The sequence below is a fragment of the Tinamus guttatus genome, unplaced genomic scaffold (assembly GCF_059628265.1).
Source record: "Tinamus guttatus ecotype Peru unplaced genomic scaffold, ASM5962826v1 Tinamus_guttatus_pri_ptg000052l, whole genome shotgun sequence".
In the NCBI taxonomy this organism is placed as follows: domain Eukaryota; kingdom Metazoa; phylum Chordata; class Aves; order Tinamiformes; family Tinamidae; genus Tinamus; species Tinamus guttatus.
The window spans coordinates 9,221,293-9,248,861 of NW_028288586.1; the positions used below are offsets into that span (position 1 = coordinate 9,221,293).

At 38.3% G+C, this 27,569-nt stretch overlaps 1 protein-coding gene across 9 annotated transcripts in view; it reads right to left on the minus strand.

Annotated features, from left to right (window-relative positions):
• The window catches only part of ABLIM2 (actin binding LIM protein family member 2), a 125,136-nt gene that overhangs the window by 22,912 nt on the left and 74,655 nt on the right, over positions 1–27,569 (minus strand). For 3 of the 9 annotated variants that reach the window (XM_088540007.1, XM_088540008.1, XM_010214227.2), the window contains 8 exons: positions 25,390–25,448; positions 22,396–22,473; positions 17,567–17,713; positions 15,654–15,686; positions 12,848–12,968; positions 11,039–11,137; positions 5,834–5,935; positions 4,552–4,605 (listed from right to left, as the gene is read on the minus strand). In XM_088540007.1, coding sequence (XP_088396133.1) covers positions 4,552–4,605; positions 5,834–5,935; positions 11,039–11,137; positions 12,848–12,968; positions 15,654–15,686; positions 17,567–17,713; positions 22,396–22,473; positions 25,390–25,448 — 693 coding nt within the window. The remainder of the gene's footprint in view (positions 1–4,551; positions 4,606–5,833; positions 5,936–11,038; positions 11,138–12,847; positions 12,969–15,653; positions 15,687–17,566; positions 17,714–22,395; positions 22,474–25,389; positions 25,449–27,569) is intronic. The other 6 variants (XM_088540009.1, XM_088540010.1, XM_088540012.1 and 3 more) reach the window with 6 other exon arrangements.

Genomic DNA, 27,569 nt, shown 5'->3' on the forward strand with positions numbered 1-27,569 from the left:
TGAAGAGAAACCAATTCAGTACAAAGGGTGTGAAGGTGCATGAGGGAGCTGACCCTCTTATGAAGCTATCATTTCACTAGCAGGAGCAAAAGTGAACTGACTCTAAATTTCATAGTTCCTTGACCATCCATTTTTCTATGATATTACCTGTTTTTTTTTTTTTCTCAAAAAAAGTGTTGCTTATACTTACCTGTTGTCTTATCTCTCTCAAGTTTCCAACTTCCCAAGGAAAAGAAAATCCAAATGCTATTCAGTAAATAGTTCCCAACCATCAGATGTGCTTTTGATAGTCTTATATGGTCTCAGAGACTATTTTACAGAAAGAACTTGTGACAACTTTCATATCATTTCAAACAACTTTCCCAAATCTGAGTCCTGCTTGCCTTCATATCACTGTGTTGTTCTGGAAATACTTTTAATTGCATAACATCGTCATAATGCAATGATCCACCAAAATTTTAAGCCCAGGAGAAGTTATGGTAACACAGTGATGGTCTGCAATGCCTGAATTTGAGGGTGACGTGAGGGCCCCATGCAACACTGTGTAATCGGAAAAACGGATATAGTACTAATAAAAGAAATATGATAATAGGAAAGCTAAGGATTGCATTAGAGTGCTCAGAGACGGAGGTTGGATGGAATACAGATTGCACCTTTAAATGTCTTTGTAGCAACTGCAGCGAGCTGGGAACAGCTCTTCCATCTTCATCTCCCACCAATGTGTTTGCAGAGGATCTGCCCTGCATCTAAATGGCAGGGGCAAAAGGCCACCTACTGCTATGCCACTGCTCTTCTACTGCATTTGCTGGTGTCATCACACATCTAATGTCTTGACCATAACTGGGTTAGAGGTAGAAATTTTTAACTGCAGTGTTCTCAGTTTAATGTGTCAAAACAAAGCTAGGTCAGAAAATAAAAACAGTATTCTGAAAAATTCTAGATTTTCACATTTAACTAATGGTAAGGGCATTCTCCTAGGGTGACAAGCTATTACTCTGAAAAAGAAATAGCAGAAACTTGAACCCTGCTGAACCTACTTTGCAGAGAAATAACCTAATTGGTGTTCAATCAGTAACAAGATAGGAATGATGGAAAATAAAATCTCTACATTGCAATAAGGTCCTAACCGTGGTTCACTGATGTTTTTAGAAACTGCCTTTGACAGCAGTCAGTAAGTTGTTCCAGGTTGTATGTATAGATCTGCTCAGGAAATCAGAAATTCTTATAGAGAGACTGATGCATTTTTGCATTTTTTTCCCCCAAGAAGTTGATGTTGTCCAAAAACAACCCCAGATTCCCAAGTGTTATTCAGACACTCCATAGGTTTCACTGATAGGTTTCACATCCTGAAATGATCTGACTTCAGTTAAGCATCAGAGTCTTATGCAGAGGTCCAGAGTCCAGCAGGGGCCTGCCAAGGCCCACCCGAAGTTCCTGACTGTGTTAAGCAACTCCCTGGAAAGACAAATCTGAGTGGAAATCTTCTGTCAGCAGCAAGCACGAGCTTCCCTGGAGCCGGGGACAGGCTGCTGTTCCCAAAAGCCCAGGTGTGAAGTGCACCTCTCCCATGGATGGCTCAGTGCTCAGCATCCAACCTCTTCCGTTTTTTAACTTTGAACTAAATTTTCCGGAAAATCCCTGCACACCAAAGAACGACTTCCCAGGCTCCGGCGCTCTCTACTTCCCTATGCCAGCTTGGTCTGATCGCTCATATGCAACATTTTTCCACTGCCTTTTTTTCACTCCAGAGTTGGGTGTTTATAAAAGAAACACAGAAGCTCTGGCTGCAGCAAATGTGCTGGGCACTGCTGTAACTGAAACCCTTCAAAGCCAAATGCCTTGGACAAGTTTCTTGCACTTTTGTTTTAAGAAACATTTTTGTGCTTGTTTGTTCAAACTTGGTTTCTTCAGCGAAGGAATGTTCTCTGGCTCCCTTTCAGGATGTTTTAGCCCAGGGTCCCTTCAGCCTGAGGAGCTGAATCATCACTTGTGCATGTGTTCCTGCTTTAGCAGAAAGATTTATACGACCTCTGCTGAGAGTCCTTCCAGAGTGAAAGGTAAATGCTGCTTGTCTTTCTATTGGAAGCAAAGTTCATTGCTCTATTTTTTTTCTCTTGAGTTACATCAAAATGCCATTTGGATTGGATTTAGATTATTTGGTTTAGGGAAAACTATGTTTCCCTCTTTAGTAGAAACACAACTAGCACATATTTTCAATGCACCCTTTCAGAACATAATATATAAAAGCAAGTTCAAAATATATTCACTTGTTGTGCTATAGAGAGTACTGGCTCCACACTTTGATCTTCTACTACAGTGATTAGTCCTGAAGTCAGTGGAGACATAGCAGTGCAAAACTGACACAATCCAATGTCTGACTGCACATCAAAGTGACTGAAAATTGTTATAAAAATGAATGGTCTGGAAGGAAAAAAGCTGCTGCTTAGAATTCTTTTTGCAAGCCAAAAATATGTATAACATTAAATGACACAGCCATAGTACCGGATATCAGAGAAATAGCAGCAGTTGGTATAAAACAATGAATGACGTTAACACAAAATGAGATTTTGACACTTATTTAGTAACTCTGTATTTGTTCATAATCTTTCTAAATACTGCTGTCATTTTTCCTTTGTCAGTAGCTTTCTTTTTTTCGCTCATTTTGAGTACTTATCACAAATGATTGGTATATCTGAACAGAAGAAGGAATTAAAGAGCTTGGACAGACAGTAACGTTTGCTGATAATATTAAATCAAGCAGTAAAAGAAAAAAAAAAGGAAACTGTCTTTTTCCATAAAGATAACATTGGTTTGTCCAAGATGACGATATTGTGAGCTGAAAAGGTTTACCAAGGCGCAGCACGCAGGGTGTGCTGGAACACCAGCAAGGCTGATTCTGTCCAGCACCATAAGCAGCACGAGCACAGAGGCTGCGCAGACGCCAGCGACCTGGCCGTGCAGCTGCTCAGTGTGAAGTAGGGAAGGCTTCTCCATAGGGAGGGAAGAGATCTGCTCCAAGGGGAAGACGGGACCTTCCCTGGCCCTGAAGAGCGGCAGCACCATGTGCTCTCCTCTGCTTTGCCTTCATCACCAAGGAGCCTCAGCTGGCTCACCGTCGGCTTTGCTTTATTCCTTCTTTTCTTTCCAGGCAGGGAAATAACTACCAGTACAATGGAGTTTTTAACGTGGGACAGGTTATATCATGTGCTTCATTTTTTGGCCTCTGCTTCTGAATACAGGAGGATGCCAGCAGCGAGATCTTTCGTTACAAATGATGGAAATGAAGTTACTCATTTTTCAGGCCCCCTATTGAAACAAGGCCTGGGTGGTGGATACAGTGGTGGTTCCCACCACTTCTCCAGGTGTAGAAATCTCCAAATGCTGTATAACTGGGGAATGGCAGGTCCAGAGAGTTGGTAAGGCAGCTGGGGTTAAACAGCATAGCAAAGCAGCAAGGAAGCCGAGGTCTTCCAAACAAGATAATCCCCACACACTCGCTTTGAAAGATTAGCAACGGAATTTAGTTTAGAAAAATGAATTCTGTGTTACTGCATCTGCACCGTGAGCCAAGATCATTGCCAAATGCCCCTGACAACACGGCAGGAACTGACACCAACACAGAAGCTGCAGTGCTGTTAATTAGTCACATACACAACAGAAATACTAAGGGAAGAATGCAAACTTGACATTTCTAATAACCTAAAAATAAATTGACTTTAGTATTAAATATTAATTAGCTTTTCATTACACACTAGTTAATTAGCAATACTCAGGTACTAAATTCCTATTTGCAAGCCTGAAAATAGAATGACTATAAAACCTAAATTTTCACTGCAATAAGAGTAGCTGATATTATTAAACCCTTTGACAACATTTTGTATGTATCTATTTTACTCTTGGGTTCAAAGAACATTTTTTCACTATAGTCTTAAGTCAGATCCTCAGTCACACAAAAACACACATCAATCATATATTTATATCTGTTTAGAAACTTAGAAATCAATCTTGTAGCTGGGTCAATCAAAACTTCCCCACTTTTATCTTGCTGATGATATCAGCTATTGAAAAAAGAGCCCTTAGCAGACATAGTGTGATTATATTTGTTCCTGACGTTAGACAGCTTGAAGATTTTGAAGACGAAAAGTAGACATTTCATACATGTCTCCTACAAATGAACTTCTTTTTTTCCCCCAGAAATGTTAGAATTATTTAAAAACACTAGATACTCTAAAGCATAATCTGTATACAGGACAGCAACACCATATTTTTTCACTGCAAAACTAAGGAAAATGTTTTCAGGTTAATATTAGATTTGAATTATCAAAATAAGGCAAAATATCATTATCCCAGTTACAGAGAACTTACTGAACCCTTGGACATCATGTTATACAAAGTGGTATTTAATTTTCTTGTTACTTCTTTTCCATTTTAGACTATAGGGATTCTAGCATAACAAAATGCAAATACTCTAGCCAAGCAGTTTAGCAGGCAATACTCATTTCTTTACAGAGATGTATAGCAAAAACTGCAACAGAGAAAAGCAAACTGTACCATGCTGTTTGTAGATAGGAGGTTTCCTATAGATGTTATCTTTTACGCCCGTTTCTGAGAAAGAGGAAAGAGAAAAGAACAAAAGAGTAAGGCAGCAGTTTAGACCACGTTGTTCCTGTGCCCCCTCAACACCGAAACCAAACTTGTGCAAGGATGCTCCGTCATTCACCGGTTTGTTATTCACTGGTAACTGTATGACAAGGTAGTATTGCTCATCATCAACATATATTTAAAACATAGACTATGCCTACCTAATCTACTCTTCAAAATAGTCCTTCAAAATGCTTTAAAACACCTCAAGCGGCACCCATTTACTGGTATGTGGATGGTCACATCAAAACTACAGATTTATCCTTCATAGTCAACTGAGAAACTGGCTACACGTATCACTAAAGATGAAATGTGCATCATTGTAGTCTTCGGCAATAGTCACGCTTGACAAGGGACTATTTATTAATTATCAGAGAGTGCACGTATTCAGATAGATGTTTATACTAGAAATACTAGAAGTAGAAATACTAGAAATTCTTCACATGATGTTACATAGCTTGTCTATAGCTTGATCTGTAGAACTGAGTTGGCCTTCCAGATATTTCTGGTAATCCCTCAAGGTCACAGTACAGGATTCCCATAGCATGCTGTATGGATGTCAAAATCAGGTCTGTGGACTTGAGCAAATACAATTCCTAATTACAATGTGTTCATAGAAAAGTCAGTACCCAAAACTATATATTAATACACTATCCCACTAAGTAGCTTTTTCAGGGTTAAGCTCATTTACCTAAACAGTGTAGACATAAATTTTTGTGCTTCTAAACTGAATGTAAGCTTGAACATGGTACAGTATGTATACATGGACACAGTTATTCCATGATGACCCAAAGCTTTTCATCTGTCTTACTAACATATATATTATTGTGACTCTAGTTCAGAGAGTAGACAGATAAGGGAAAACCAAAAATAAAATAGAAAAAATCCTTCAGCCTTCCCTCCTCCATTCAATAGACTATGCAGCTGTGGCATTAAAAGCAGTTGTATCCTTGCAGGTTTAATAACACCTGTCATTGTATGGCTCAACTAATGCAAACTTTTTATACATAACCACACAAAACACTAACTCCTCTATTTCTGAGATGGAGTTTAGCAGACAATGGACTTGCGCTCATCAGAAGTTTTCTTCTTGCAGCTCTTAATTTCACAAATCAGTGAAAAATAATACAATCAGAAGAGAACAAATAGGTGCCAGCAATTGAAGATCAAAAGCAAAGCAGTGAATGCCTACCTGGAATATGGAAATGCCTAGGAGCCTGCTGATAGACAGAAGGTGAAGATTTGCTGTCTGAGTACATGGATAAACTTGGAGTGCTCCGACCACTTTCACTGCCTCCAAGGGGAAGAGCAAAGAAAGCAGATAAAAGAAAAAAATGGAAAGCAAAGTAGAGTATTTCAAGCATAAAAGCTTTTTCAGAATGACTTGTTAATCCAACTTTTTAAAATGAATGGGTTGTGTAGAAGACATTATTTTCCAGCACAGCAGTGTATTGGCTCAGTCTCCAAACAGAATTAATTTTAGTTTTCAACTAGCTCATAAATAATAAATGGTTATAATATCAGATTAAACTGAAGTTTTGCACCCCTACTTCTTTTAAAAATACTTTAATGCAGAAAATAAAAGGATAAAAACATTCACAATCCTATGTTTTGCATAGCCTTAAGTGAATAATCTATCAGTTGTGTTTTTGAGAAGTTTAATGCTATGGCTTATAGCATTATACCCTGCTCTTAAAACCATTAATGAATAAATTGCCTAAAAGCAAAACTAGACTAATGTTATGGTTAAATCAAATACTCCTGCATCTATCAATGACAAAAACAGATACTGAAATCTGGTGTTCCTTGAATTAAGCTTTCCCCACAGGTAGCATGCCACAGTATTTATGCACATTTATGCAAACAGGGTTGGATTATCAAGTCATGGATCTATAATGCCATAGCCACTTGGCAAAATATTAAAGGTATACACAGTATTGAGATATATTATTTTCTCTTCTTATTTTGTCAGATACTCATTGGGAACTATTTATTTCCTCTCCATTTATCTCTCCAAAATTCTATGGCATTATAGTGCTGCTTGGCAAACAAAAAAGTAAAGCTCTACTTTTTTGGGACTTGTAAAATCCAATTAATTTATGGCACTGTTAAGCAACTGGAAGCCAAACATGACATTTATTTTAACATAAAACAGTTGATTATTTGTTGTTACAGTTTTAGTGTGGATGGAGCACAAACTTAATGGATATTAATGATGAAATTATAGCAAGTTGTTTGGGAGAAAGAAAGGAGAACTACTTAGAGCACCGGATCTGTCACTGAATGCTGGTCTGAACGAAGGGAAGGAGGGTTATTTATTGTGCTCTTTATCTTATGGCCATTGGCTAATCTGTTGGGCCTGTTGTTTCCACAGTTGGTGCAAAATTGTAACTCCAAAACTATCAAGCCATTGCCATCATGTCCTCAAGAACAACAGCTTCCAGTTGGAAAAATACCCCAACAATACTCCAGAATCAGAGTAGCTTAAACATCGAAATTACCACTGCACATGATGTTAGACCACCACTCTTCCACAAAGAGTTACAGAATGACTGGAAATCTGAAGCACCACCAATCCTGCAGACAAACTGTCCTCGGACAAGGAGCCAAACGGTTATTCAGGTTGTTGATCACTGTTCTCCTCTTGGAAGGAAATCCTTGGTGGCAGTTTTCACTATGTAGTTATTATTTCTCTTGTTCTTTGCTGCCTGCTCCTCAGGTGCTAGAGCCCTACCTTATTAAATAAGAAGGAGCCTTAATTTCACTCTAAGTTGGACAGCAAGGAACAGTGTTAGTTACTTTTTAAAGTAAGGTCCCTTACAATGTCAATAACTAAAAATCTTGCAGTGTCACTCATCTCAAGTTGAAACGCTTTAATTAAACAAAAAGAAAGTTTTCAATTGATTTTTGCAGTGTAATTATTCTTCATTTACTTAAAATTAGAATATTAATAGAACCCCTTATTCGTGTATGGCCAGTATGGAATAGTCACTTTAGCACCCCAAGATGAAGGTGTTACACGCATACAAAAAGTTATGCTTTGACACTGGGCTGTCAGTAGCATATTCAGGGACTCAGGAGAACACATGGATTAGGAGGATTAAATTTGCAAGAAAACAGGATGCAAGGACACATGACATAGGCCAACAAATCTGCAAACTGCTGTACCTGCATGGAGCAGTTTGCAGAGCCATCACATAAAACTTACTTAAATGGGAAGAATAAAGGGTGGAATAAGAGAAAAAAAGGTTAATCTTGAAGCCCTCTCTGACAAGGTACAATCAGTTAGATTATATTTAAAATTCTGCCACTTATTTGGTCAAACACAAATGAGTAGCTGTATTTCACATTTTGCACACAAATTACTTAGTAATAAAAGAAAGTGAAGGTCCAGATAGGAAGTCTATGTGTAGAAAGTCGAGGCAGTCATTTAATCCGCTCTATAGTAAAAATCTCTAAAACAAGACTTCCCCACAAATTTGTCTTTCTTAAGGTTTGCCTGGCAGACACAAAGATGAGCTTCAAATAAGGTCTCAGAGAAAACAAAACTACTGGAGCAAGCAGCTTTTCAGAGCTCTGGTTTGGTCTCCTGCCACCGGCAGCTGCAGGCGGGGATCTGAGCTGCTACTCGGCACGGGGCAGAGAACCGGAATCACAAACTCTTCCCGGGAGACTGTTTTGTTTAATTTGGAAAGAATCTGGAAAGGTTTACTTTGAACTTAAGCATCAACCACAGAAAGCCTCTTGTGTCCCTTGGCTCCCAACAGGACAGGCTGCCCTTTTACCCTCACGCACAGGCAGGAACCGAACAGATCTCCAAGCCCAGTCCCTTTTCGTCCTGCTCAGGGAATTGCCAGGGAACAGTATAAAGTTTATACCTCCCCCCTTGTCAGCTTTTATCTTATCTGGGAAGAGGGGAAATTTAATAATATTTTTGCAAATTCATTAAATAGCTAGAAAGTTACAGTGAGAGTTGTGCAAGTTCCCTGAGTGAGGATGAACAATACAGACACCACTGACCTAAAGACAAAGATACCTCAAGTCTGGTAACTTACTCTTTTCAAACTTTCAACACCAAATAAATCGAATATGGAAGCTTTGCTCATACCCTAGAAGGGCAAGGCACTTTCCACCACTTTTGAGTTTTTTTTATGCTCACTGACTCCATCGCTGCAGCCCAACAGTTACACCAAGCATGACCACACTGACTATCAATCACACCCTCGACTCTGATGGGCACAAGGGACTGTGATGCTTTTCCAGTGCAAGAATCTAGTTACTTCTTCAATTCGAAGGCAAAATTTCATGATAAGGAAGAGTTGAACCTATTACTCTTTATGAGATCCATACTAAAGAGTACAGAAGAAAGAACAGAAAAGCAGTTATCATATTCTTGTAAGAGAAATGAAGAACTATGTCATTCTTGGGAACAGTAAGACACTAACTCAAGGAAGTCAGATTCTGACTGCTTTGATTTCGCTACAGTAATGAAATTTCTCTCTCCTGGAAGTTTAAAGAAAGATTTTGTATGATGAATGTGGAGAGTTGGCTTTACAAAGATTAGCTGCAGTATTATTAACCATATTTTTATTTTTAAGAGCATGATTTCACCTTTTAAAAACAGAAGTGGCAACATTAACCTTGGTCTGCAACAAAGCAAGTATTCTTGATTCCACTCTTCCCACAGTAACCAGTTGGAAGACAAAAGAAACAGCACATCATTGCCCTCAAAAGGCTTATGAAGGTAAGGAAAGAAGAGCGCCTTCAACTCTGAGCAAAGGACCAGGAAAACAGAAAGAGGATGGGGATAAATCTTCTCACTCCTTTTGAATGGAGATGTTAAGTCAGAGGAAAGCAATGGGCAAACTGTGTAATCTCTTCAGGGCTCAGGCTTACATGGCTTATGGATGTATGTTACATATCCATACACACCCTCCTCACAGGAGTGCTGCAAGGCACTGCAAGCAGGAGCTTGCACTGTGTTTTTTAGCTCATTGATAAAAAGTGCAGCAGAAATGCAATATACTCTAATTTTGACCAGTCGGCTAGTAACTGTTTGGGCACTAGCAGCTGCTGCTCGACGATCTGTTTTCCCAGGCAAGAGCAATAGGTAATTGCTGCTGCTTTGAGCAACAGCAGGCAGCATCGCGCGGAGAGTGACTTTAGCACGAGTGCTGCTAGGCAACTGCAGACGGCTTTGCGGTAAGAGCGACTCATTCAGAGACTCAGGACAACAGTATTGAGGGTACCCAGAGAAAAGCTCTTGAAGCCGTGCCTTGAGGAACACCAGGATGTGTGTCTGCCTTCCCCAAAACGTGTGCACACGTGAGAATAGGTCAGAGATGAACAGCTTTTCCTCCAAATTCGGAAGACTTTTGCCTGATTCTGCTCCATGTATTCCAGTGAAATTCATCTGACTTTGAACGGAATTGCTAATTGCTAAGATGCGCTAGCTGCTTTTCCACAGGCAACGAGCATCTGCTACTCATTTGAGTTTGTATGTCAGACCTGCTCATGAGTCTGGCTCCTGCCGAGGGTCACTTCCTTTCCAGTAAGGGTTATGATGGCAAGAAGAACAGTGTTGTTTTATTAATCCAAACAGGACATGAGAGAGTGGGAAAGGTCATTGGGAATGTCTGTCGCTCATGTCTCCTCCCTGCTCTGAGGACAGGCTCAGGGGAGGACATGGTGGTTGAATGTCTTTGCTTACTCATATTTGATTAACTGGCCAAACAAAAACAGATTTGGCCTAAAAGATTGATTGTATTTCCCCATTACTGTCTCCTCTCTGCAAAATGCAGGTCACTAACAGCTAATATCCAGTGCAGAACATTTTGATGGTGATAAAACTCAAGTAAATGTTTTTTAATATTTAGCACAGATACTTTTAATACTTTTAATATCTAGCACAGATACTTAGCTAATTATTGCTGCTATACTGATTTAACTGTCAAACCTGGCATAATTTCTGTTAATAATACAAATAATAAACATAATCTCTAAATGTCGTTTCAAAGGTTAGATTATTGATTATCCGCTGTTGTAGCCAATGGAGCCAACATTTATTTAGCTTCACCAAAATGGGGAAAGGTAAATGCTCTATCCTAGCATGAACATAATTTTAAATTATTTCCATTCCTCATTTTCATTAGAAAGCATTATTCCTTCCCTCCACCCCTTTGAGAAACACTTAGCGTTCACTGAAAAAAAAAGCAAAAATAAGACAACTCATACCCACTCTGTTCTTAAAACTTACACAGTACATCAAGAAAGCACTTGCACAAAATTAAGACAAATTTTATCCAAGTGTAAGCCATGCTTGCACAAACATAAAAGTGAAACACATCTGAATAAATCTACAGTTATCACAGCACGGTTTTGCATTCCTGAACCTTACCTTTGAAGAAAGGGATGTAATGATGTCTGAATGTAGATGTAAGGCTTGGGTGTTGGGGCAGGGAGATGCAGCTACTGGTACCAAGAGTCTGAGTACCAGCTGGGGGCAACAGAGAGTAAGTGAAAATAGACTATTTAGTTCACTTACTGAAAGCCACAAATTACAATGCCATTTTCTTTTTCAGGAACATTTTCCTCCTGATGCTTGGAAAATATATAGGTTATATTTAAGAGTTCATCTTTCTCTGGTTATTCCTAAATTCTGTAGATTTTAGGAGGCCATATTATGTGGTTGGCCAAGGGATACAGACACAGATAGAGCCGTATAAAATGCTGCTAATGTAACGCATCAGAAAATATTCCAGAAAAGGCACCACAAAGAGCATAGCTGCACTCACGGGAGAATCTGCATATTCAAAAGCTGCAAGAGTGAATGATATATGCTTTTAATGAATCTAATGGAATGAAATGGGCAGAGCCTGTGCTTTGGCGAGAACTGTGCTACAAGTGGGTTCAGTTCTCAACAACATCAGTGCCTACTGGAGGGATTTGGTCTGCAGAGCACCAGGCCACTCAAGTGCATGGCAAACTTTAAGCATTTGAAGAATGATCCTGAAGTTATTTGAGCTCTGAAAGTTAGATGTGTGATCACTTCAAAAAAACATTCTCAAAATCATCTTTATTTGTTTTCTTTGTTGTAATAATGTCCTGGTAACAATATTTTGGAGAACTAACATAAAAATGTCAATTACAATAACTATCCTTGAAATTTTCATTAAAGTTGTAAAACATTAGAACTAATCTGGAATTTATTTCCTCATTTCTCCTTGCTTTAATAGTGTGCAGCTAAGCTTCCACATGACGCAACTGCCAGATCTTCAGTCTAATTTTCCCTCTCTTTAACAGATCTTTGATACTCAATCCAATTTCCAGCTCATCAAAGACTTTATATAGCACAGTATTCATTTCCTGCAAAAATTGTTTCTGCTACCCATATAATTTGGAAAGATGAAGAACTCTCAATTTTTTCAAACTTGTTTATAATTTTAATGTATTCCTAATGAAATTAAAAGACTTTGAGAAAATAACAGAAAGTTTCTGTGTTTTCAGCCCAGATGATGGAGTGGAGAAAAGCTGGAAAGGATTTTGAGTAAAGTAGTTGGTTATTTTGAAGGCCAAATTCTTCATAAAGTCCAAATATGAACTGGCCTTTGTAAGAGGGCACCCACGCCAAGATTAAAATGGATGATTTCTCCTCTCTGTGCAACTAGAACTTCAACAGGGCTCCTACTATAGCCCCAAGCTGTAATAAACATTGCAATAAGGTTCTCAACTAAAGGACTCCGGCCTTCAAAAACCAGCCAGTGAGGAGGTTCCCTGGCCATTCCTCCAGCTCCAAGTCTGCACTATGGACTATAGACTAGTCCACCATGGACTATAACCCTGCAGTACAACAAGAATACGAAGTCACCCAAGCACCCTCATGACTTTGTGCGCTCACTGCTACCGTGCTGCATGGTGTAAGAACTGTGGTTCGACTGTGTAGTTTCAGGAAGGACGGGATCAGGATTGAGACCTTTTTAGTACATTAAATTTTGTTTTCAGATACAGCAAATTTTCTAGATGCTTTTTTTTCCCCTAGATGATCCCACCTGAAGCATTTGTCTCCTCCTTTCCCATGTTACATTAAAAAATACTGTAATGAACCACCACTCTACTTAAACACTGCCTGTCAGTGTCTTCTCTACTTTCAACATGAGGATAAATTGGAGAAAAATCTAGAGAATAAATAAGGCTGCTTCTCAGTTACCTGGTCTGCTGTAATGCTGAGGAGAATGGGATGTTGGAGTGTAGCGACCATAACCTAGAGAGCCAGCAGAACTAGGACTCGATGTCCTGTACTGTTTGAAAGATCTATCATCTTGGTCACCCTGAGAGCAAGGGAGAAAAATATAAGTCATTACAAAAGGGAAATCACGTTTAAAACAGGAAGAACAGGCCTCTCTCGGTGCCTGGTAGAAAACACTAGATTCTGTCGTAACGCTCCATGCAATCCCAACAAAATCAGGGCAGCTGTCAGCCATGAGCACCTCCACTGCAGTATGATGCAAGGACCTGTGCAATTACCAAATATCAGAACATGGTCATGTTAATTGGAAAGTTAACACATAAATGAATTTAAAGTGACAGCTCGTCATAAAAATGTTGCTTCAGTACCATGCAATTACCCACTCTCTTCCATCTTCTATAGTGTTTTAACAAAAGCAAGTGAAAAATGACATGAAGTAGCATGATTATGCTATGGGCACTTTGCATTTGTGTGAATGGCTACATAATACAGTAAAATGATTACAGACAACAGAAAATCAGCACTCATTGGCTTGATCATCTCACAAAATCTATTCGCCTGCTGTATAAATGCCTAGCATACCATACTACAAATAAAACATGGTTATTATTAGCAAAGTAAATGATATAAACATGGATATACAACATTAAAATTAGTATTGTGATGTTGTATAACACAAGTCGCATGGCCTCCTCCTACTAAAAACTTGACTTTGACAACTTAAAACTCTGTACACCCATTAAAATCCCTTTATCTTGCTAGTTAAATTATAAATTTAATTATCACGTAGTGTCTCCTTAACAGGAAAACCATTAATGAACAAATTAGATGTGGAAATGACTTCATGGAAACTAGGTACAAAACCAAACTCAATTATCTTGTTTCTTTGTATACAATTCAGACACGGCTTGAGTGAAGTCCAAATTAGAGCAAACCTGAGCAGCCCACGGACGCTTCCTAACAGAAAGCCACACTCCAAGGAACGCTCCCCCACTCTTCCGGCAGGTGCGAGGGAGGAACATGCCATCCCAGAGCAGCTGTCCGGAGCTTGTCATGGCTCCCGGGACATCTTTAGGCGGCTACATGACTCCCACTGGATTGTTCATCATTTATAGAGATGGGGGATCCTACCCAGCTATATCATCACCTTCCAGATTCCAATGGGGGCAACTTAATTATATCCAGCCATTCATCCGAGGTTCTTCCTGCCTGCAGTTCCCACTAGGTTGCTCTGGGATTATCCCTGAACCTACAGAGATGTACAGTGTTCTTCCATTCCAGCTAACAGTTCCTTTCCTCTGGCTCATGAGAGCTCCATTCCCTTCATCTCACCCCAGGCTCACTTAACTATGTTAAAAAAAAATGGAAAAAGCTTTGTATAGTGGTAGGTAGCATTATTGTTTAAAAATGAAGTTCAAGTAAAAAATGTCCAGAAAAGGGAGAACAACTGATGTCTTCCTAAGCATGTAGCATTGTATAGGCATCCTGCCACCAACTCCCCCAAGCCTGAGATATTTCTGCCCTTAAGCAGTCACATATTTAGTAACTCTTCTAACTCCTGCAAAGAGTACAGCAATGTCTCCGGAAAGTCTTCAAAGTTTTTTAAACACCGTAAGAATGTCAGCTCATAAGAATGATTATAAAGTGTCCCTGTGAAATTTTCTGCTAATAAAATCCATGCAACAAACTTGTTGACATAAATTTGCAGATACTTGAGCACCTGATCACAGACTTTTTAGAGAAAGGCAGCAAACATGGAAAAGCTGGATAACCTGGCAGAATTCATGCAATGTGAATCACAGCTGCATAGAGCCCCATATCAACATCACTTTTGGAATTAACACTATGATAGTTAGCTAACAGATAGCTTATTCAAAGGAAATTACTATACTTCTGAAACACCAAGATTTCACATTGATAGTTTCAAACCATACTTTTGTCTATGTAAGGAATAGTCAACCAAGTTAAAGAAATCCACTACCAAATAGAGCATGCTTTTATTTTTAAGCTATCAAACAGATCACATTTCTGTTGCTTAACTTCTCTTTTTGCTCAGTGCTGACAGTGCCAACTGGTGATTTATAACCCTTAACAGAAACTCCCAACTTGTTGTTACACCTTATTCTCCCCTGTTATCACGTGTTTTTCATCACATTTCTGCTAACATAAAACTGGGGTAATGAGCCCCCTCCAATGTTCAGTTGAGTTCACATCTGGAAAGGTACGTCAAATTCTTTCACTGCTTCTAAAGTGATACTGTTTGAAACAGAATTGACTGTTTTTGACCATTTATGCTCATCAGAATACACAAACATAAAAATTTAGATATGTACAAAAAGAAATTAACAGTATGTTATATAAACAGTGCAATTCATTTAACTATTTATGAAATTAAGAAATAAGTAAATAAAAAAGGAAGAGAAAGCTATGCCAAGCATCAAGGTCAGCTCATGCTGATATCTCTAAATGTAAAACCAAATGGTGCTTCCCAATGTAGTTTATTTAGTAGAGCTTGAAGAAGCGATCACAGTACAACCTTCCTTTCGGAAAGCGGAAACATGGGTGGCAGTGGCGACAGATGACAATCCCAAAGCAGAGCACGTTTTCAGCACAAGTAACACGATTTAGAACAGAGATGGCAAGACCCCATGCACTGTCGAGGCAGGAGGCAAGGCGCTCATGGCAGACTCTGCTGCTTATCCCTGCGGCAGGGTTTAATGCATCACGAAATGGGTGAGAATGGGAGAAGACAGGCATTGGGGATTACCTCAGTAGGTGTTGGAGAGAGCAACTGAGGTGACTGCAAACAGCAACACACAAAGTCACAAATTAGTGGTTAAAATTCATGCATGATGTTACTTGTGAGAACAACTGCTCTTAAAATAGCAATATCCACGTATAACTCGATAACCGTTAAGAGCAACACCTGCCAATCAAGCTAGGAGTACCTTCCTTTTTCTTTGCTTTTTGTACAAGATGATGAAGAACAAATTGTAAATCCCCTCATAAACAGCTTTTGTTGATTTTACTGCTGTGAAACCCTGTGGTCAGGTCTGGCAAGGCCTGTAGCACAGAAGGCAGCAGTTGAACTAGGGAAACTTGCACTTAAAGAGAGTTGCCTTAAAGACACAAGCCCTGGATGAATCTGCCTTAAGTTTCTCCAAAAACTGGATTCAAATTTTGTGACTTAGGACTAGATCTGTTTTAAGGAAATGCAAAAATATCTATATTATATATATTTTAATTAAAGCCATACAATTTGACAATTTGCTGTGTTACCTGAGCATAAATCTACCACTGAAATTGCTGGAATTACAGGTGCATCTGAGATGCTAAAATCTGGAGGAGAGGCTATGTCATTAACTTAAGAAGATAAAAATTTGGAACTCCCTAAAAATGCACGTTGGATTGAGAGCCAGAGCCCAGAGCCCATTCTTGGTTTAAGCACCTAGGAACAGGTGACTGATTCCCACTTTATCATGCTTTAAGATATCACTGAAGTATTGACAACAAAAATGTCTACGTTAGCAGACCTGCCAGAGCCAGCTTTGAGTCAGCAGCACAAATCCAGGGGAAAAGCAGATGTGGCAAGAACCACATTTGCCAGAAGCACTGATATGAGATAGATTCAGGACTAGGCAGCCGCTAAGTGGAGGCTTTCAGCTTCATAAATTCAGAAACCTCAATGCTATTAGTACCCTTAACCAGATACAATCTTGATTCTTTCGGTGTTCATTGCAATGGGGCTGCTTTGGTTCAGCTGTGTGCAGAGAGGATTTGTGCAGCCCTTCACGTGAGAGCAGCTCAGTGGATTTGAGTGCAGCTGATTATGGATGAAATGCGTGAGTCGTTGCAGGACTGGGGCTCTTATTATATATCATTACTGCTAATATTTATTTCTACCCTCTATTTATATCTACAGAGAACAAAGCAGACTACTATATCTTACCAATATATCTAATATAGCTGAGAGGTTTAAATTTATTTAAAAAATTGCCTAAATTCATAAAAGAAATCAGAGATTGAAATGAAAGGTTAGAGAAAAAAGGCCCACTTGTACAACAGGAGTTATATTCAAGCATGTTTCACATAAAACAGAATTAGTATTAAATAAGATTAAGTTAAATTAGATTTCATTAGCACAAACTGCATAACATCAGCTCTGCACATGAAAAGGGTGAAATGCAGGCATGACATGAGGATGAACTTTTACAATGGGACAACTGAAAGAAATTTGTGCATACAGAAGTGATACCCTTGTTGTTTTACCAAAATAACATAGTACACTTAAAAAAAGCATGAAAGACATTTGGCTTGGTTTCTGATTTTTGCATTGTAATTAGCAATTGTTCCCTTTTTTTTTTTTTTTTTTTTAAACCACATGCATGTACAATGCCTCTCATAGAAAAATACATTTTTCACTACATGTCATCTGTTTAAAAAAAAAAAAACAATCACAGAAAGCAATGCATCAATTCCCATGTGCTAGAAAATGAAAGGCACTTTCTGGAAAGACTAAAATGCCTTGAAAATGAATGGATAGTATGATCCAAGTAAGTGAATTTGTGAAAGATTTTTTTTTAAATTATGCACATTTACGAGTGTTCAGCAGCATGTTTAATGATCATAAAATTTCATAAAATTTCAAATTCACAGTAAAAGATACCCATGTTTCAGTACCTCCCCATAACTATGCCTGTCATCTGAAGAGTAACTGATATATGGAGAATAGGAGATCATATCTGGGCGGTCAATGTTATAGATGGCTTTATTTTTAGGAAGAGCAGCCAAATCCCTGTAGTCAAGAATTTCATCTCCAAGCTTTGCCTAAGAAAAGGAGGAAAGAAAGAAGTGAGGATAAGAAGGAATATGATCAGGATGCAATCAGAAAAGGATAGATACATGCTGGTAGAAAAGTCAGTCATCATATTAATAAATTACCTCCTATATCTGTGAGAATCTAAATAGCTTATAAACATAAGCAATCCAGAATATTACTGTTATTTTCTTTTTATATACTGGTGTTTTCTACTTTGTCATTCACATTTCACTAATAAAATTAACATGATATTATTGTAGTTCCCTTGGTTATATCCTGCTTACAGCTGACTGTACAGAGAGATACATTGGAAAAATATTGCAGTCTTTCTCAGGCTAAATGCCTTTGATTATAGAGTGTTTTTGGTGTTCGGGGTTCCCCTACCAGAGGCTGTAGTGAATAATCAGAGATGTATTTCCAATGCGTACCCTCTAGATACTGGAAAACATCATGCAGGTCTTTAATCATCTCCATTCAGCTGAATGCCACAGCTTCATCTCCCTTTCTGACTATTTCTAAGTAGCCTTTAATTGCTGATCACAAAACCAGCAGATGTTGGATTTGTATCATGCTGCATTAATTCAGAAGATCACAGATGCAGTTTAATCCTTCCATGATAATCACACAGCCAACCGAGGGAAGACTTCTCTCCCTCCCTGGCAGCTGCTTCCCTCCCTGCTCTTTTTGCTGCCCTTATTCCAAAAGACTAACTACCCATTTTCACAGTTAGGATAATGATAATGTGCCCTAAAACTATATCCAGCATTACTGTCCTTGTAGATATCAAGTTGACATGGGAGAAACAGGCAGCACAATTATCCTATTCCCAATTCAGGCTTGCAAAATAATAAGTTCTTTCTTGGCAGCAAAACAGTAAATAGAGAGTAGTGAATCTCACTATTCTCTAAGAATGTCAGTACTACCTGAAGTAAAACCATGATGTTCTCCATGTGCCAAAAGGAAAATAACCAGGAGGCAACCAATATTTAAGCACTGATTGTATTTTTTATAATAAAAGTGCAACAGACTTTTCAGGGAAGTGCTGTGATTTAGTGAACTACAAATTAGAACTACTCATTTATCCTTTTTGTAAAACAGTGCATGAATTAGTGCAAAAGTAAGGCCATTTGGCAACATGGGAAGGAGGAAGATCCTTTCTAATCATTGAGATGGGAAAAAAAACATCGCAAATTCTCATCTTAAAAAAAGCTAATAAAAATGTGTTTTTTTATAAAAATGTGTTTTATATGTGTGTTATAAAAAATGTGTTTTTTAATAAAAAAAATCATCAAATAAATCATTCTTTAAGAGTGATCTAAAAATATCACCTTCCTCGCAGCTCTTTTAGCTAAACAGCAACGAAATAGCTCCTTCCCAGCAGAGGTGTTGTGACAGCAGCCACAAAAGCCTTCTAAGAAGCCAGTTGCCACCTGTGATGCAGGGACAGGTCCTTCAAAGACCAGGAGGGTCAGTATGTTGGGACTTTGGACAGTGTTGCAGCCTACATTGAAGGCCAAGCAGGCTGTGATCATTTTTTAAATTATCTAAGGTTGTGCAGGTTATTTCAGTGAACCTGAAGTTCATAATTGAACATCTACATGCAAGTGTGAATTATAGTCATTTTAGTCCTTGTCTCTCCACGTACAAGAGCAATATGGAATCCCCCAACTACAGACTTTAGTACTGTCAGTGACAAGTTACTGATTTATATAACTCCTCTCATTTTAAACATCAACGTAGGCAAAACCAGATTAAAAAAAAAAGAAAAAATCCTTCATTTATAAATGTTTAATTTAATTTGTTTTTACCAACTTTCAAATAAATGAATGCAATATTCATTTATACTATTATTATTATACCATTATTATTTATACCATTTAAATACCATTGCAGAAGACTTCAATTATGGCTAAGAGACTTGAAATCATTTCTTCAATAATCCATTTTTTTCAGCTCTGATAAAATCATGCTCTAAGTTTAGAATATTGGTGTCATGTGGAATATGTAATGTTAAATTGTATAATTGCAAATATGATCCTGTACAACAGTATAATGTGATTTCTACTCCTAGTATGAGAATGTACAACATAGCTACATGACCTAAACTAAGCTTTCCAGTCAGATGCATCTCTGTAGAGAGCTTCTAATTCTCTATGGGTAAAATTTGGCTAAGTGTATAAAAAAAGACTATTATTTTAGTCCTATTTAATGGCATAATGTAGAAATTAATTGTTTTAACTGTTTTTAACCAGTATTTTGGGACTCCCAAGGGATTCGGCACTGGAGTAAATTCCAGGTTGGATACAATCCAGCCAAAATTGAGGCTAATGAAAAGACGCCCTCCAAGACCATTGGCTTGAGCCCTCTTCCAGGGCAAGAAGCCAGCAAGGTCTGATATCAGCAGAAAGAGGAGAGAGCTCTGGCATTAGTAAATGGACTGTGTGAACCATGTGCAGGCTCAGCCGAATCATGCTTTCTTCATCTTTCCCTAGCCGAGCACTAAAGCACAACCCAGAAACATGCCTCCCGTGAAGCCACCACGTTGTTCCCAGCATTTGTAGCACTCTGATTTGACATCTTCTAAAACATACGGATTCACGGTTCCTGCACTTTAGCTCTTTTCTCCACACTATTTTCTCCAACAGGATACTTTAAAGAGCTCCCCACTGTTAAGGTACAGTTTTACTGCTGGTTTAAATAATCTAAATCCATGCTCTTGCTGAAGTGGCTGCCCTGAGGGCACCTTCCCTCTCTGCTGTGACATTAACATTAAGGCCAGGTAGACAACTGGATCTTCTTTTTTTTCCCTTTTCTAGCAGAATCTGGTCTCCAATCTGACTGACCATACTCCTGTGTTCCCACTAGTACTAGTACTTAAGAGGAGCAAGGACACAGGGCTGGGAGGGATGGGACCACACGCTGGCAGGACCTTCCTTTTCCATGACAGCATGAATTTAGATTTGGCTAAACCAATGATGAAAATGCACCTAAGCTGAAGCTGGAACACGCCTGATTGTCTAACAGTTCTGTAATTAACGAGAGATGCAAAAGATAGCCAAAGAATTGTTTTCACGATACAGAAGTCCAGTAACATGTTTTTAATTCTCTTTCCTTTTTCCCTCTTGAAAGCTGAAATGGAATTTAATCAATCTCACATCTTACTGACAATTAAGTGGTCATAAAAGAGACAGATATAGCAAGAACTCACACGCCTCTGGGGAATCTTTTTTCCTAATTGACTCATATTTGCTAGAGAACTTTATTCTTTCACAGTCCCAGCTGCCTCTAAAGGTGCATATTACAATAACAAACATTAGACTGTGTGCTGATTTAATGATATCCTTTGGGAAAAAAAAAAAAAAAAAAAAAAAAGAAAATGGAGGTTTGTCCTTGAGTGCAAAACAGCCTGTGAAGCATATTTAAAGAAGCAATCACAAATATTAAGAAAAACAGTACGATTAGATAAATGCCACATAACTCTTAGAAGAATACTCTCACTTGTAAAAACAATAAAATGGCACTTGCTGGAGAAATACAGACCATCTGGCCCCAGAAAATGCTTACATGATAATAGTCTGTTAGCACAATGACTTGTCTTCATAATAGTTGTGTCAATTACCTTCTTTTTCTTTTTTCTTTCTTTTTTTTTTTTTTTACTGGGCATATGTCTCTGCCACCCACCAGCATGGACTTCTGCTGGAAGGAGTACCTAGAAATACCAATGAGTCTTTATTTAGGGGGTAGTTCCTACAGCTCTAACTCAGGCTTACTCAGACAAAGTGTATACCAAGTTTAAAATAAATTCTATCTGAAGAAAGGAGACAAATCTGACTCCAAGGCACTGTTCTGCTTGTCTCGGTGTAGCAAATAAAAGGCCTTCATCTCAGTCTAACAACCCCTCTGGCAGCAAGCTGCAGCTCCAGCAGTTTCTCTGCATATGGTATTATTGGTCGAGAATGACTTGCCTTCCTGAGGGGTGCTGGAGAGGATGAAGAGCACAGTCCTGGCAATACTGAGGTGCTCAAAGAGACGCTTGTATGGAGCATACCACACCTGTGGATAAGTTTGTACATACTCCAGTTATGATCTTAAGAATTTACCCATGACCATTATCTAGAGTACTCTAAGTGAGATGAACTTGGTATTGAAAAAATACTCAGCATCAATTTTTATCATATTTGTTCAGTTATTTGAAGTCTCTTTGAAGAGTTTTCCAAAGCTAGCATTTCTTAGATTGGGGCCAAGGTCCTCTGAAGTCAGGGACCGAAGCTAGTCAGGGCCTGAAACCTGTAATCACAGACATGAGTGTTTTCATAAGCAATCAAATGCAGACTCGGGGCTAGATTTAGACATGGCGTGTTCAAATCTAAGCCTGCAATCTACCTATGGGCTACACTGTTTACTTAAATTTTTGTTTTTAGAAAGCATTGTAGTATTCTGTATTCTTTGGTATAAACTAGCTATAGTGGTAAGTGGTAAATTCTAAAGATAGAGTGTAAGTGCCACTGTCCTATTATGTTAAATGCAGGATTCAAACATTTTAAATGTGAGATTCCATTTTGGAAGAACCATCAACTGTAATGCTTTGGAGATGCTAAATTTCCATATAACATGCTGAACTGTAGGAGGAAGGATGAGTTGGTTTTTTTATTCCCATCTCAGAGAATGAATTTCACAGAGAAACACTTACATAGATCACACGGCTTGGGGAACCTGATGTACTTGAAGCAGGTACAGAAATAATACTCTCAGAGGAAGTCCTAGTTTCCTACAGCAGAAGGAAAGAAGCAAAACAGAAAAGACTGTAGGCAACAAAATTTGCATTTTGTTAATAGGAAAAAGATTTTATGCATTACTTTCTTTATGCTTCCCTGCAGAAAAAAAACAAAAAAAAAGGGCTGGGGCAGTATTGAGCCAAAAGAACAGCCTTGGGGATTAATAGCAACAGTTTAAACTAGAGGAGCTCTGAATCTGGGCTCCTACAATGACATGGTGGCAACACGTCTGCTCTCACGTTATGCTGTCAAGACTAATCTTTTCTGCATGTCTTATGGCATTGTGTCACTCACTGCTAGCAAAAAACAAGCAGAACATCCTGAATAAATCCTACAGATACCAAAGTAGTTAGTTTTTCTCTCTCAAATCATATGAGTACTGGATTACTTTTAATGCTTAGCTGGTTTTGCTTTGTTTTCAATCATTCTGGCATTCAGAGTGACAGAATATTATTACTTTTTTTTTTTTGGTGGATTCCTTTATGATGAAAAATATATCATTACTTTGTAATAGCAAAAAAGGTCTGCAAGACACAATGGTATCAACCATACATGAACAGACCTGACATTTGCAATTGAAGTTTGAACAAATCTCACAATATTTTTTTATCCTCTCTTTTATTCAGATATGCTAGCTCATCATAAAATATTCTTTTCCATCTATGGAAAAATCTGTCCCAGGCTACAAGCAAGCACATTTTTTGTTATGCGTTATAGTCACAGAAGTCATTTAGTGTCTTACTAAATTCAGACACTTCTCACAGGGAGGCTACAATTCTTCAAATCTTTGAAAAGATTTTAGTATTATTCAGCTGTCAGCTTAAGGTAGCATCTTACCTACTATGCCAGTAGTATATTTTACTATTTATAGAGACAGTTATTATGTTAATTGTAATTGTTAAATGCTTTCAGAGTGGAAACCTTAATTTAGAAATAGCAAGAATGGTTGAAAGTAAAAAAAATCGGTAAATCAGAGAAAAAAAAAAATCTTCACTGCAATATTGTACTGTGGAGCAGAAGGATCAAACTCAGTGATCACAGCAAACCTTTCACCGACCTTCATTAACACAAATAGTCTTATGGACTTCTGTGGGACAAGGATCCAAAACAAGGGAACAGCCCACTTTTCTTTGGCTTTTTCTTTTCCCCTACAGTGGCTGTATTATCATAACTTCTTTTCCCCTTCCACTCTGGCTCCAAAGTTTTGGTCTGTGCTGCCTTCTACCTTTAGCACCTCCTTCAGTCACATGCTCTACATTTATCTATTTATAGAGAGATATTCAACTTTTGAAATCAATTTTCTGAAATAAAGGGTTGACCAGAAAATTCCTCAATCAGCACATTCTATATTCAATTTTACTAGATAAGCTGGCAAGTCTGCTGCTACCTTCTTGGAAGCAGCATCCTTCCTTCTTGTTCCTTTCACTAATGAGAGTAAAGACCAGAAAAGGAAGAGGGGAAAACCCCAAAGAAAATTTCAAAAAGGCTTGAAAAAAATGCTTCAAGTTCCCTTCTGTTTCTTCCTACTGAGGTTTTCCTACTTTCCTGCTGCCTTCCTCTCTGCTTGGGAAGGGGCAGCCTCCCAGGGACGCAGGACAGACTTGTCCAAAATGAGTCAGATGCTCAACAGTATCTGTCACGGACACTTTCTGGGACCTTGTGGGGACAAGGCAGTTAGTATGAACCCAGCAAACACTTTCAACAGTGGAAAAAAACAAACAAATTACATTTTCAATAGATTACACAGGGCTTTAGCCTTGCAATTTCAGTTACGCAGCCCAAATAAAATCCTCAGGAAGCTTGAAATGCTGCATAATATGGTTAGACTGAATCAACAGCACTTATTAAACTAAGTTATTTTGACAATCTTAAATACACTCGTTCTTTCTTCATACCGAAAAACCACTTATCTGATACTCAGAGCTTGCCCTACTGAATATCAGAACAATCATTTCCCCAGTACGTGGGTACAAATACAGAGCCAACGTCCTCCAGGGTAAAGCCTGAAACAAGTTTGTTTTCTTTTTTCCAACACTGTAATTTAGTCAAAGTTGCACTTGCTAACACACCACATTTGTAAACACTCTTTTTATAGCTGCTGCCTGCTGTTCTGCCTTGTCCCGTGGGACTCGAATACAACCCTTGGTAAATCAAACCAAAGCTTCTTCAAACAACGATGCCACTTGGAGCATCAGAAAAGAGCAGAACTGAAAAGCCCCGCACTTGGCCCCTGCATTAAATGAGATAGTTGTATCTCATCCCCGCCACATCAGAGAGATCTGCTCCCCAGCTACAGATTAATTCTTCATTTCCTAGGGGAAGCTTATTCATCCACTAACCTTGCAATTATTAAAGCTGCCAGAACTCCCTCCTCTCCCCTCGCACACAGACAGACGCACAAATCATCCAAGTTAAGGATGTACTTAAAGCCAGACACCAAATTAGGCTGGGGGGGCTTGCCAACGTTTTAAAAGCAAATAATAAGAAAGTCCAATGAAAGGCTTCAGAAAAACAAAACAAAATGAAAACCAAAAAAAGTGAAAGTCTTCTGATCTTTTAAGAGCAGAGCCACATAAAAAAAGAAGAGGTCATGCACTGATCACATCGTAATCAGACAGAAATTAAAAATCCAGGGTGGTTTTTTTTTTTTTTCCCTCTGAGACAGCTTATTCATATAACTATGGATTGTAGACCACAATTCGCCTTAATTCATAGCTTTAATCACTAAGCAAAAAGGGAAACATGATGTTTCCCATTAATCTACTAGATTTTTGTCATTTTAAATTTAAAATGATGACAGTGAAACAATTTCAAATCCTTCTCCCTCCCCCCCCGAAAAAGGATAGAGAATAAGACAAAAGATAAGAGAGAAGAAGAAAAAAAAAAGATAAAAAATAAGGTATTTTTACCTTGTTTTTTTCCTCAGCCTTTGCAGCCTGTCTACAAACTGGATGCCAGATGGATGTACCTGAAAATTAAATTCAGAGCTCTGATTAATTCAGTTCCCTCACGAGTGGCTTTTATAGGATACAGCAGGATTTCATGGACACTTTCAAAGTTAGAAAGTACAATTTCTCAACATCAGTAAGTCTGGTGTCACACATTTAAAAGGCACATCATAAAGCTGCAGGGACTTAAAAATGTGAAATAAACTTCAAAACCTGAATCATTGGAGATGTTAGAATGGATCTTTGAGAGTCCTTGACTCCAAGCCCCTGCTCAGGGCAGGTCCCACCAGAGCAGGTGACCATGTCCTGGTAGCACTGTGAGTATTGCCAAGGCTGGAGATTCCACAACCTCTCTGATCAACCTGCTTTGGTGTTTCAGCACTCTCCTGGTAAAGGGTTCCCCCCCCCCCAATATCTAGACAGAATTTCCTGTGATCTTATTCTCCATATTCTTGTAATGCTTTGGCATGTCACCTTGGTTAGCATCCTGTGTTGGAATGAAACACAGTTTGATCATTTAATGCTTAAAATCTAATATTTTTTTATCATTCATTGTAGCAATCTTGCACTTTCCACCTGCTTGTCTAACACCAATTAAATATTTAAAACCTGCATTATTTCAAGGAAAGACATACCCTAGAGACAACAGGACAAAATGAGTCAAGTCTATGCTGCAGGTATGTTTGGAATAGATGCTTATGGTATGGCTAATGTGATTTCAACTCAAGTTATGAGTATATGTAAGAGTTAGAAAGAAACTAACATTTTTGTACCAGTCACAAAGAAAAAAATCCTTTAGAAGTTGAACACAAATGTTCAATACATGGATGAAAGTGGAACGTGCATAATTATGAAAAATGAGTGAATAACTGTAAAAAATGAAGAATTATCTGTACATTTTTAATAGTAGAAGAAACCTTTACATTTACCCCTGTCTGATCCGGAACACGAGCTCAAGCATTTCCCCGCATAGCTGAACAATGTTAGCGCAAGGCAACCTCTGCATGACTAAATGGGAAGTTGAGAACTTTTTTGTTATGAATATTTAGTTTTCACTGGGTGGAGAGCACCAAGAAGATTTATAGGAAATGCTTTGTTTTCACAGCAGTTTGATAGTTTTCTCCACTGGTGGATTTTGGAAAGGATATAAAAACAGAAGGTCTGTGTATGAGAAGACAGATGAAGATGATTAGATTTTATTTCACTTCACAAAAATAGCCCAGATGAACCCAGAATCTGTAAATTCAAACTGGACAAATTATGTCTACTAAATTACTGATTTTTTAGAGGACTAAACTAGCAAAAAATGGCTTAATGGAACCTTTAAATTCAATCCTAAGCTATGTTCCGATGTTGAATAAGTCTCAGCTCATCCACTGAAGGAGTTTGAATGAACTGCCCCACGAGCTGATGCAAAGCTTCCCACTAGTGTTTTAAACACTATTTAATAATCTTTTTTGAATGATTACTTACTACTACATGTGGTCATGCAGAACTAGCTGGAAAACTTTTGTATATAGAAGAAAAAGCGTCATTACACCCAGTTGTTGCCTGTTGCATGACCACTGAAGACTTGTTTTCTAGTAATGAACACGCAACATATAAAGATACTGTGCATTACTAGTAAGTGGAAGAAGAACAAGTTATAAAACCATGAAATTTGACATTCTAAACTAAAATGTCCGATGAAGCAGTCCAAACATCAGACTACTTTCAAGTTCACACTGGTTTCTGATGGAAGGTGCTCTTTGTGTAAAGACAAAAAATATATGATGATAAGTTGGTATGAATGTTTCCCTGCATCAGAAAGTAAAGCAGATATAAAAATTAATAGAATCTGAGCATACCTTATGACTCTTTGAATTAAAAATCAGCACAAAACCTAACAAATATCTCTCTTTAGAGTGAATTGAACTTAAACAGGAGATTCACTGTAACCCAGTTTTGCAGGTTTAATAATCTAGAAACAAATTTGCAGTGCAACATCTTTTTTTAAAGCACTTATTTTTGGTGATCTTTCAGTATTGCTAAACTACTTACAATTAGAAGAAGCACAACACTTTTTCTGGCTCCTGAGAGAAAATGCATGGGCAGAGACAAGGATCATTACGTCCTTTAATAAGATAGTTCTTGTTGAAAAC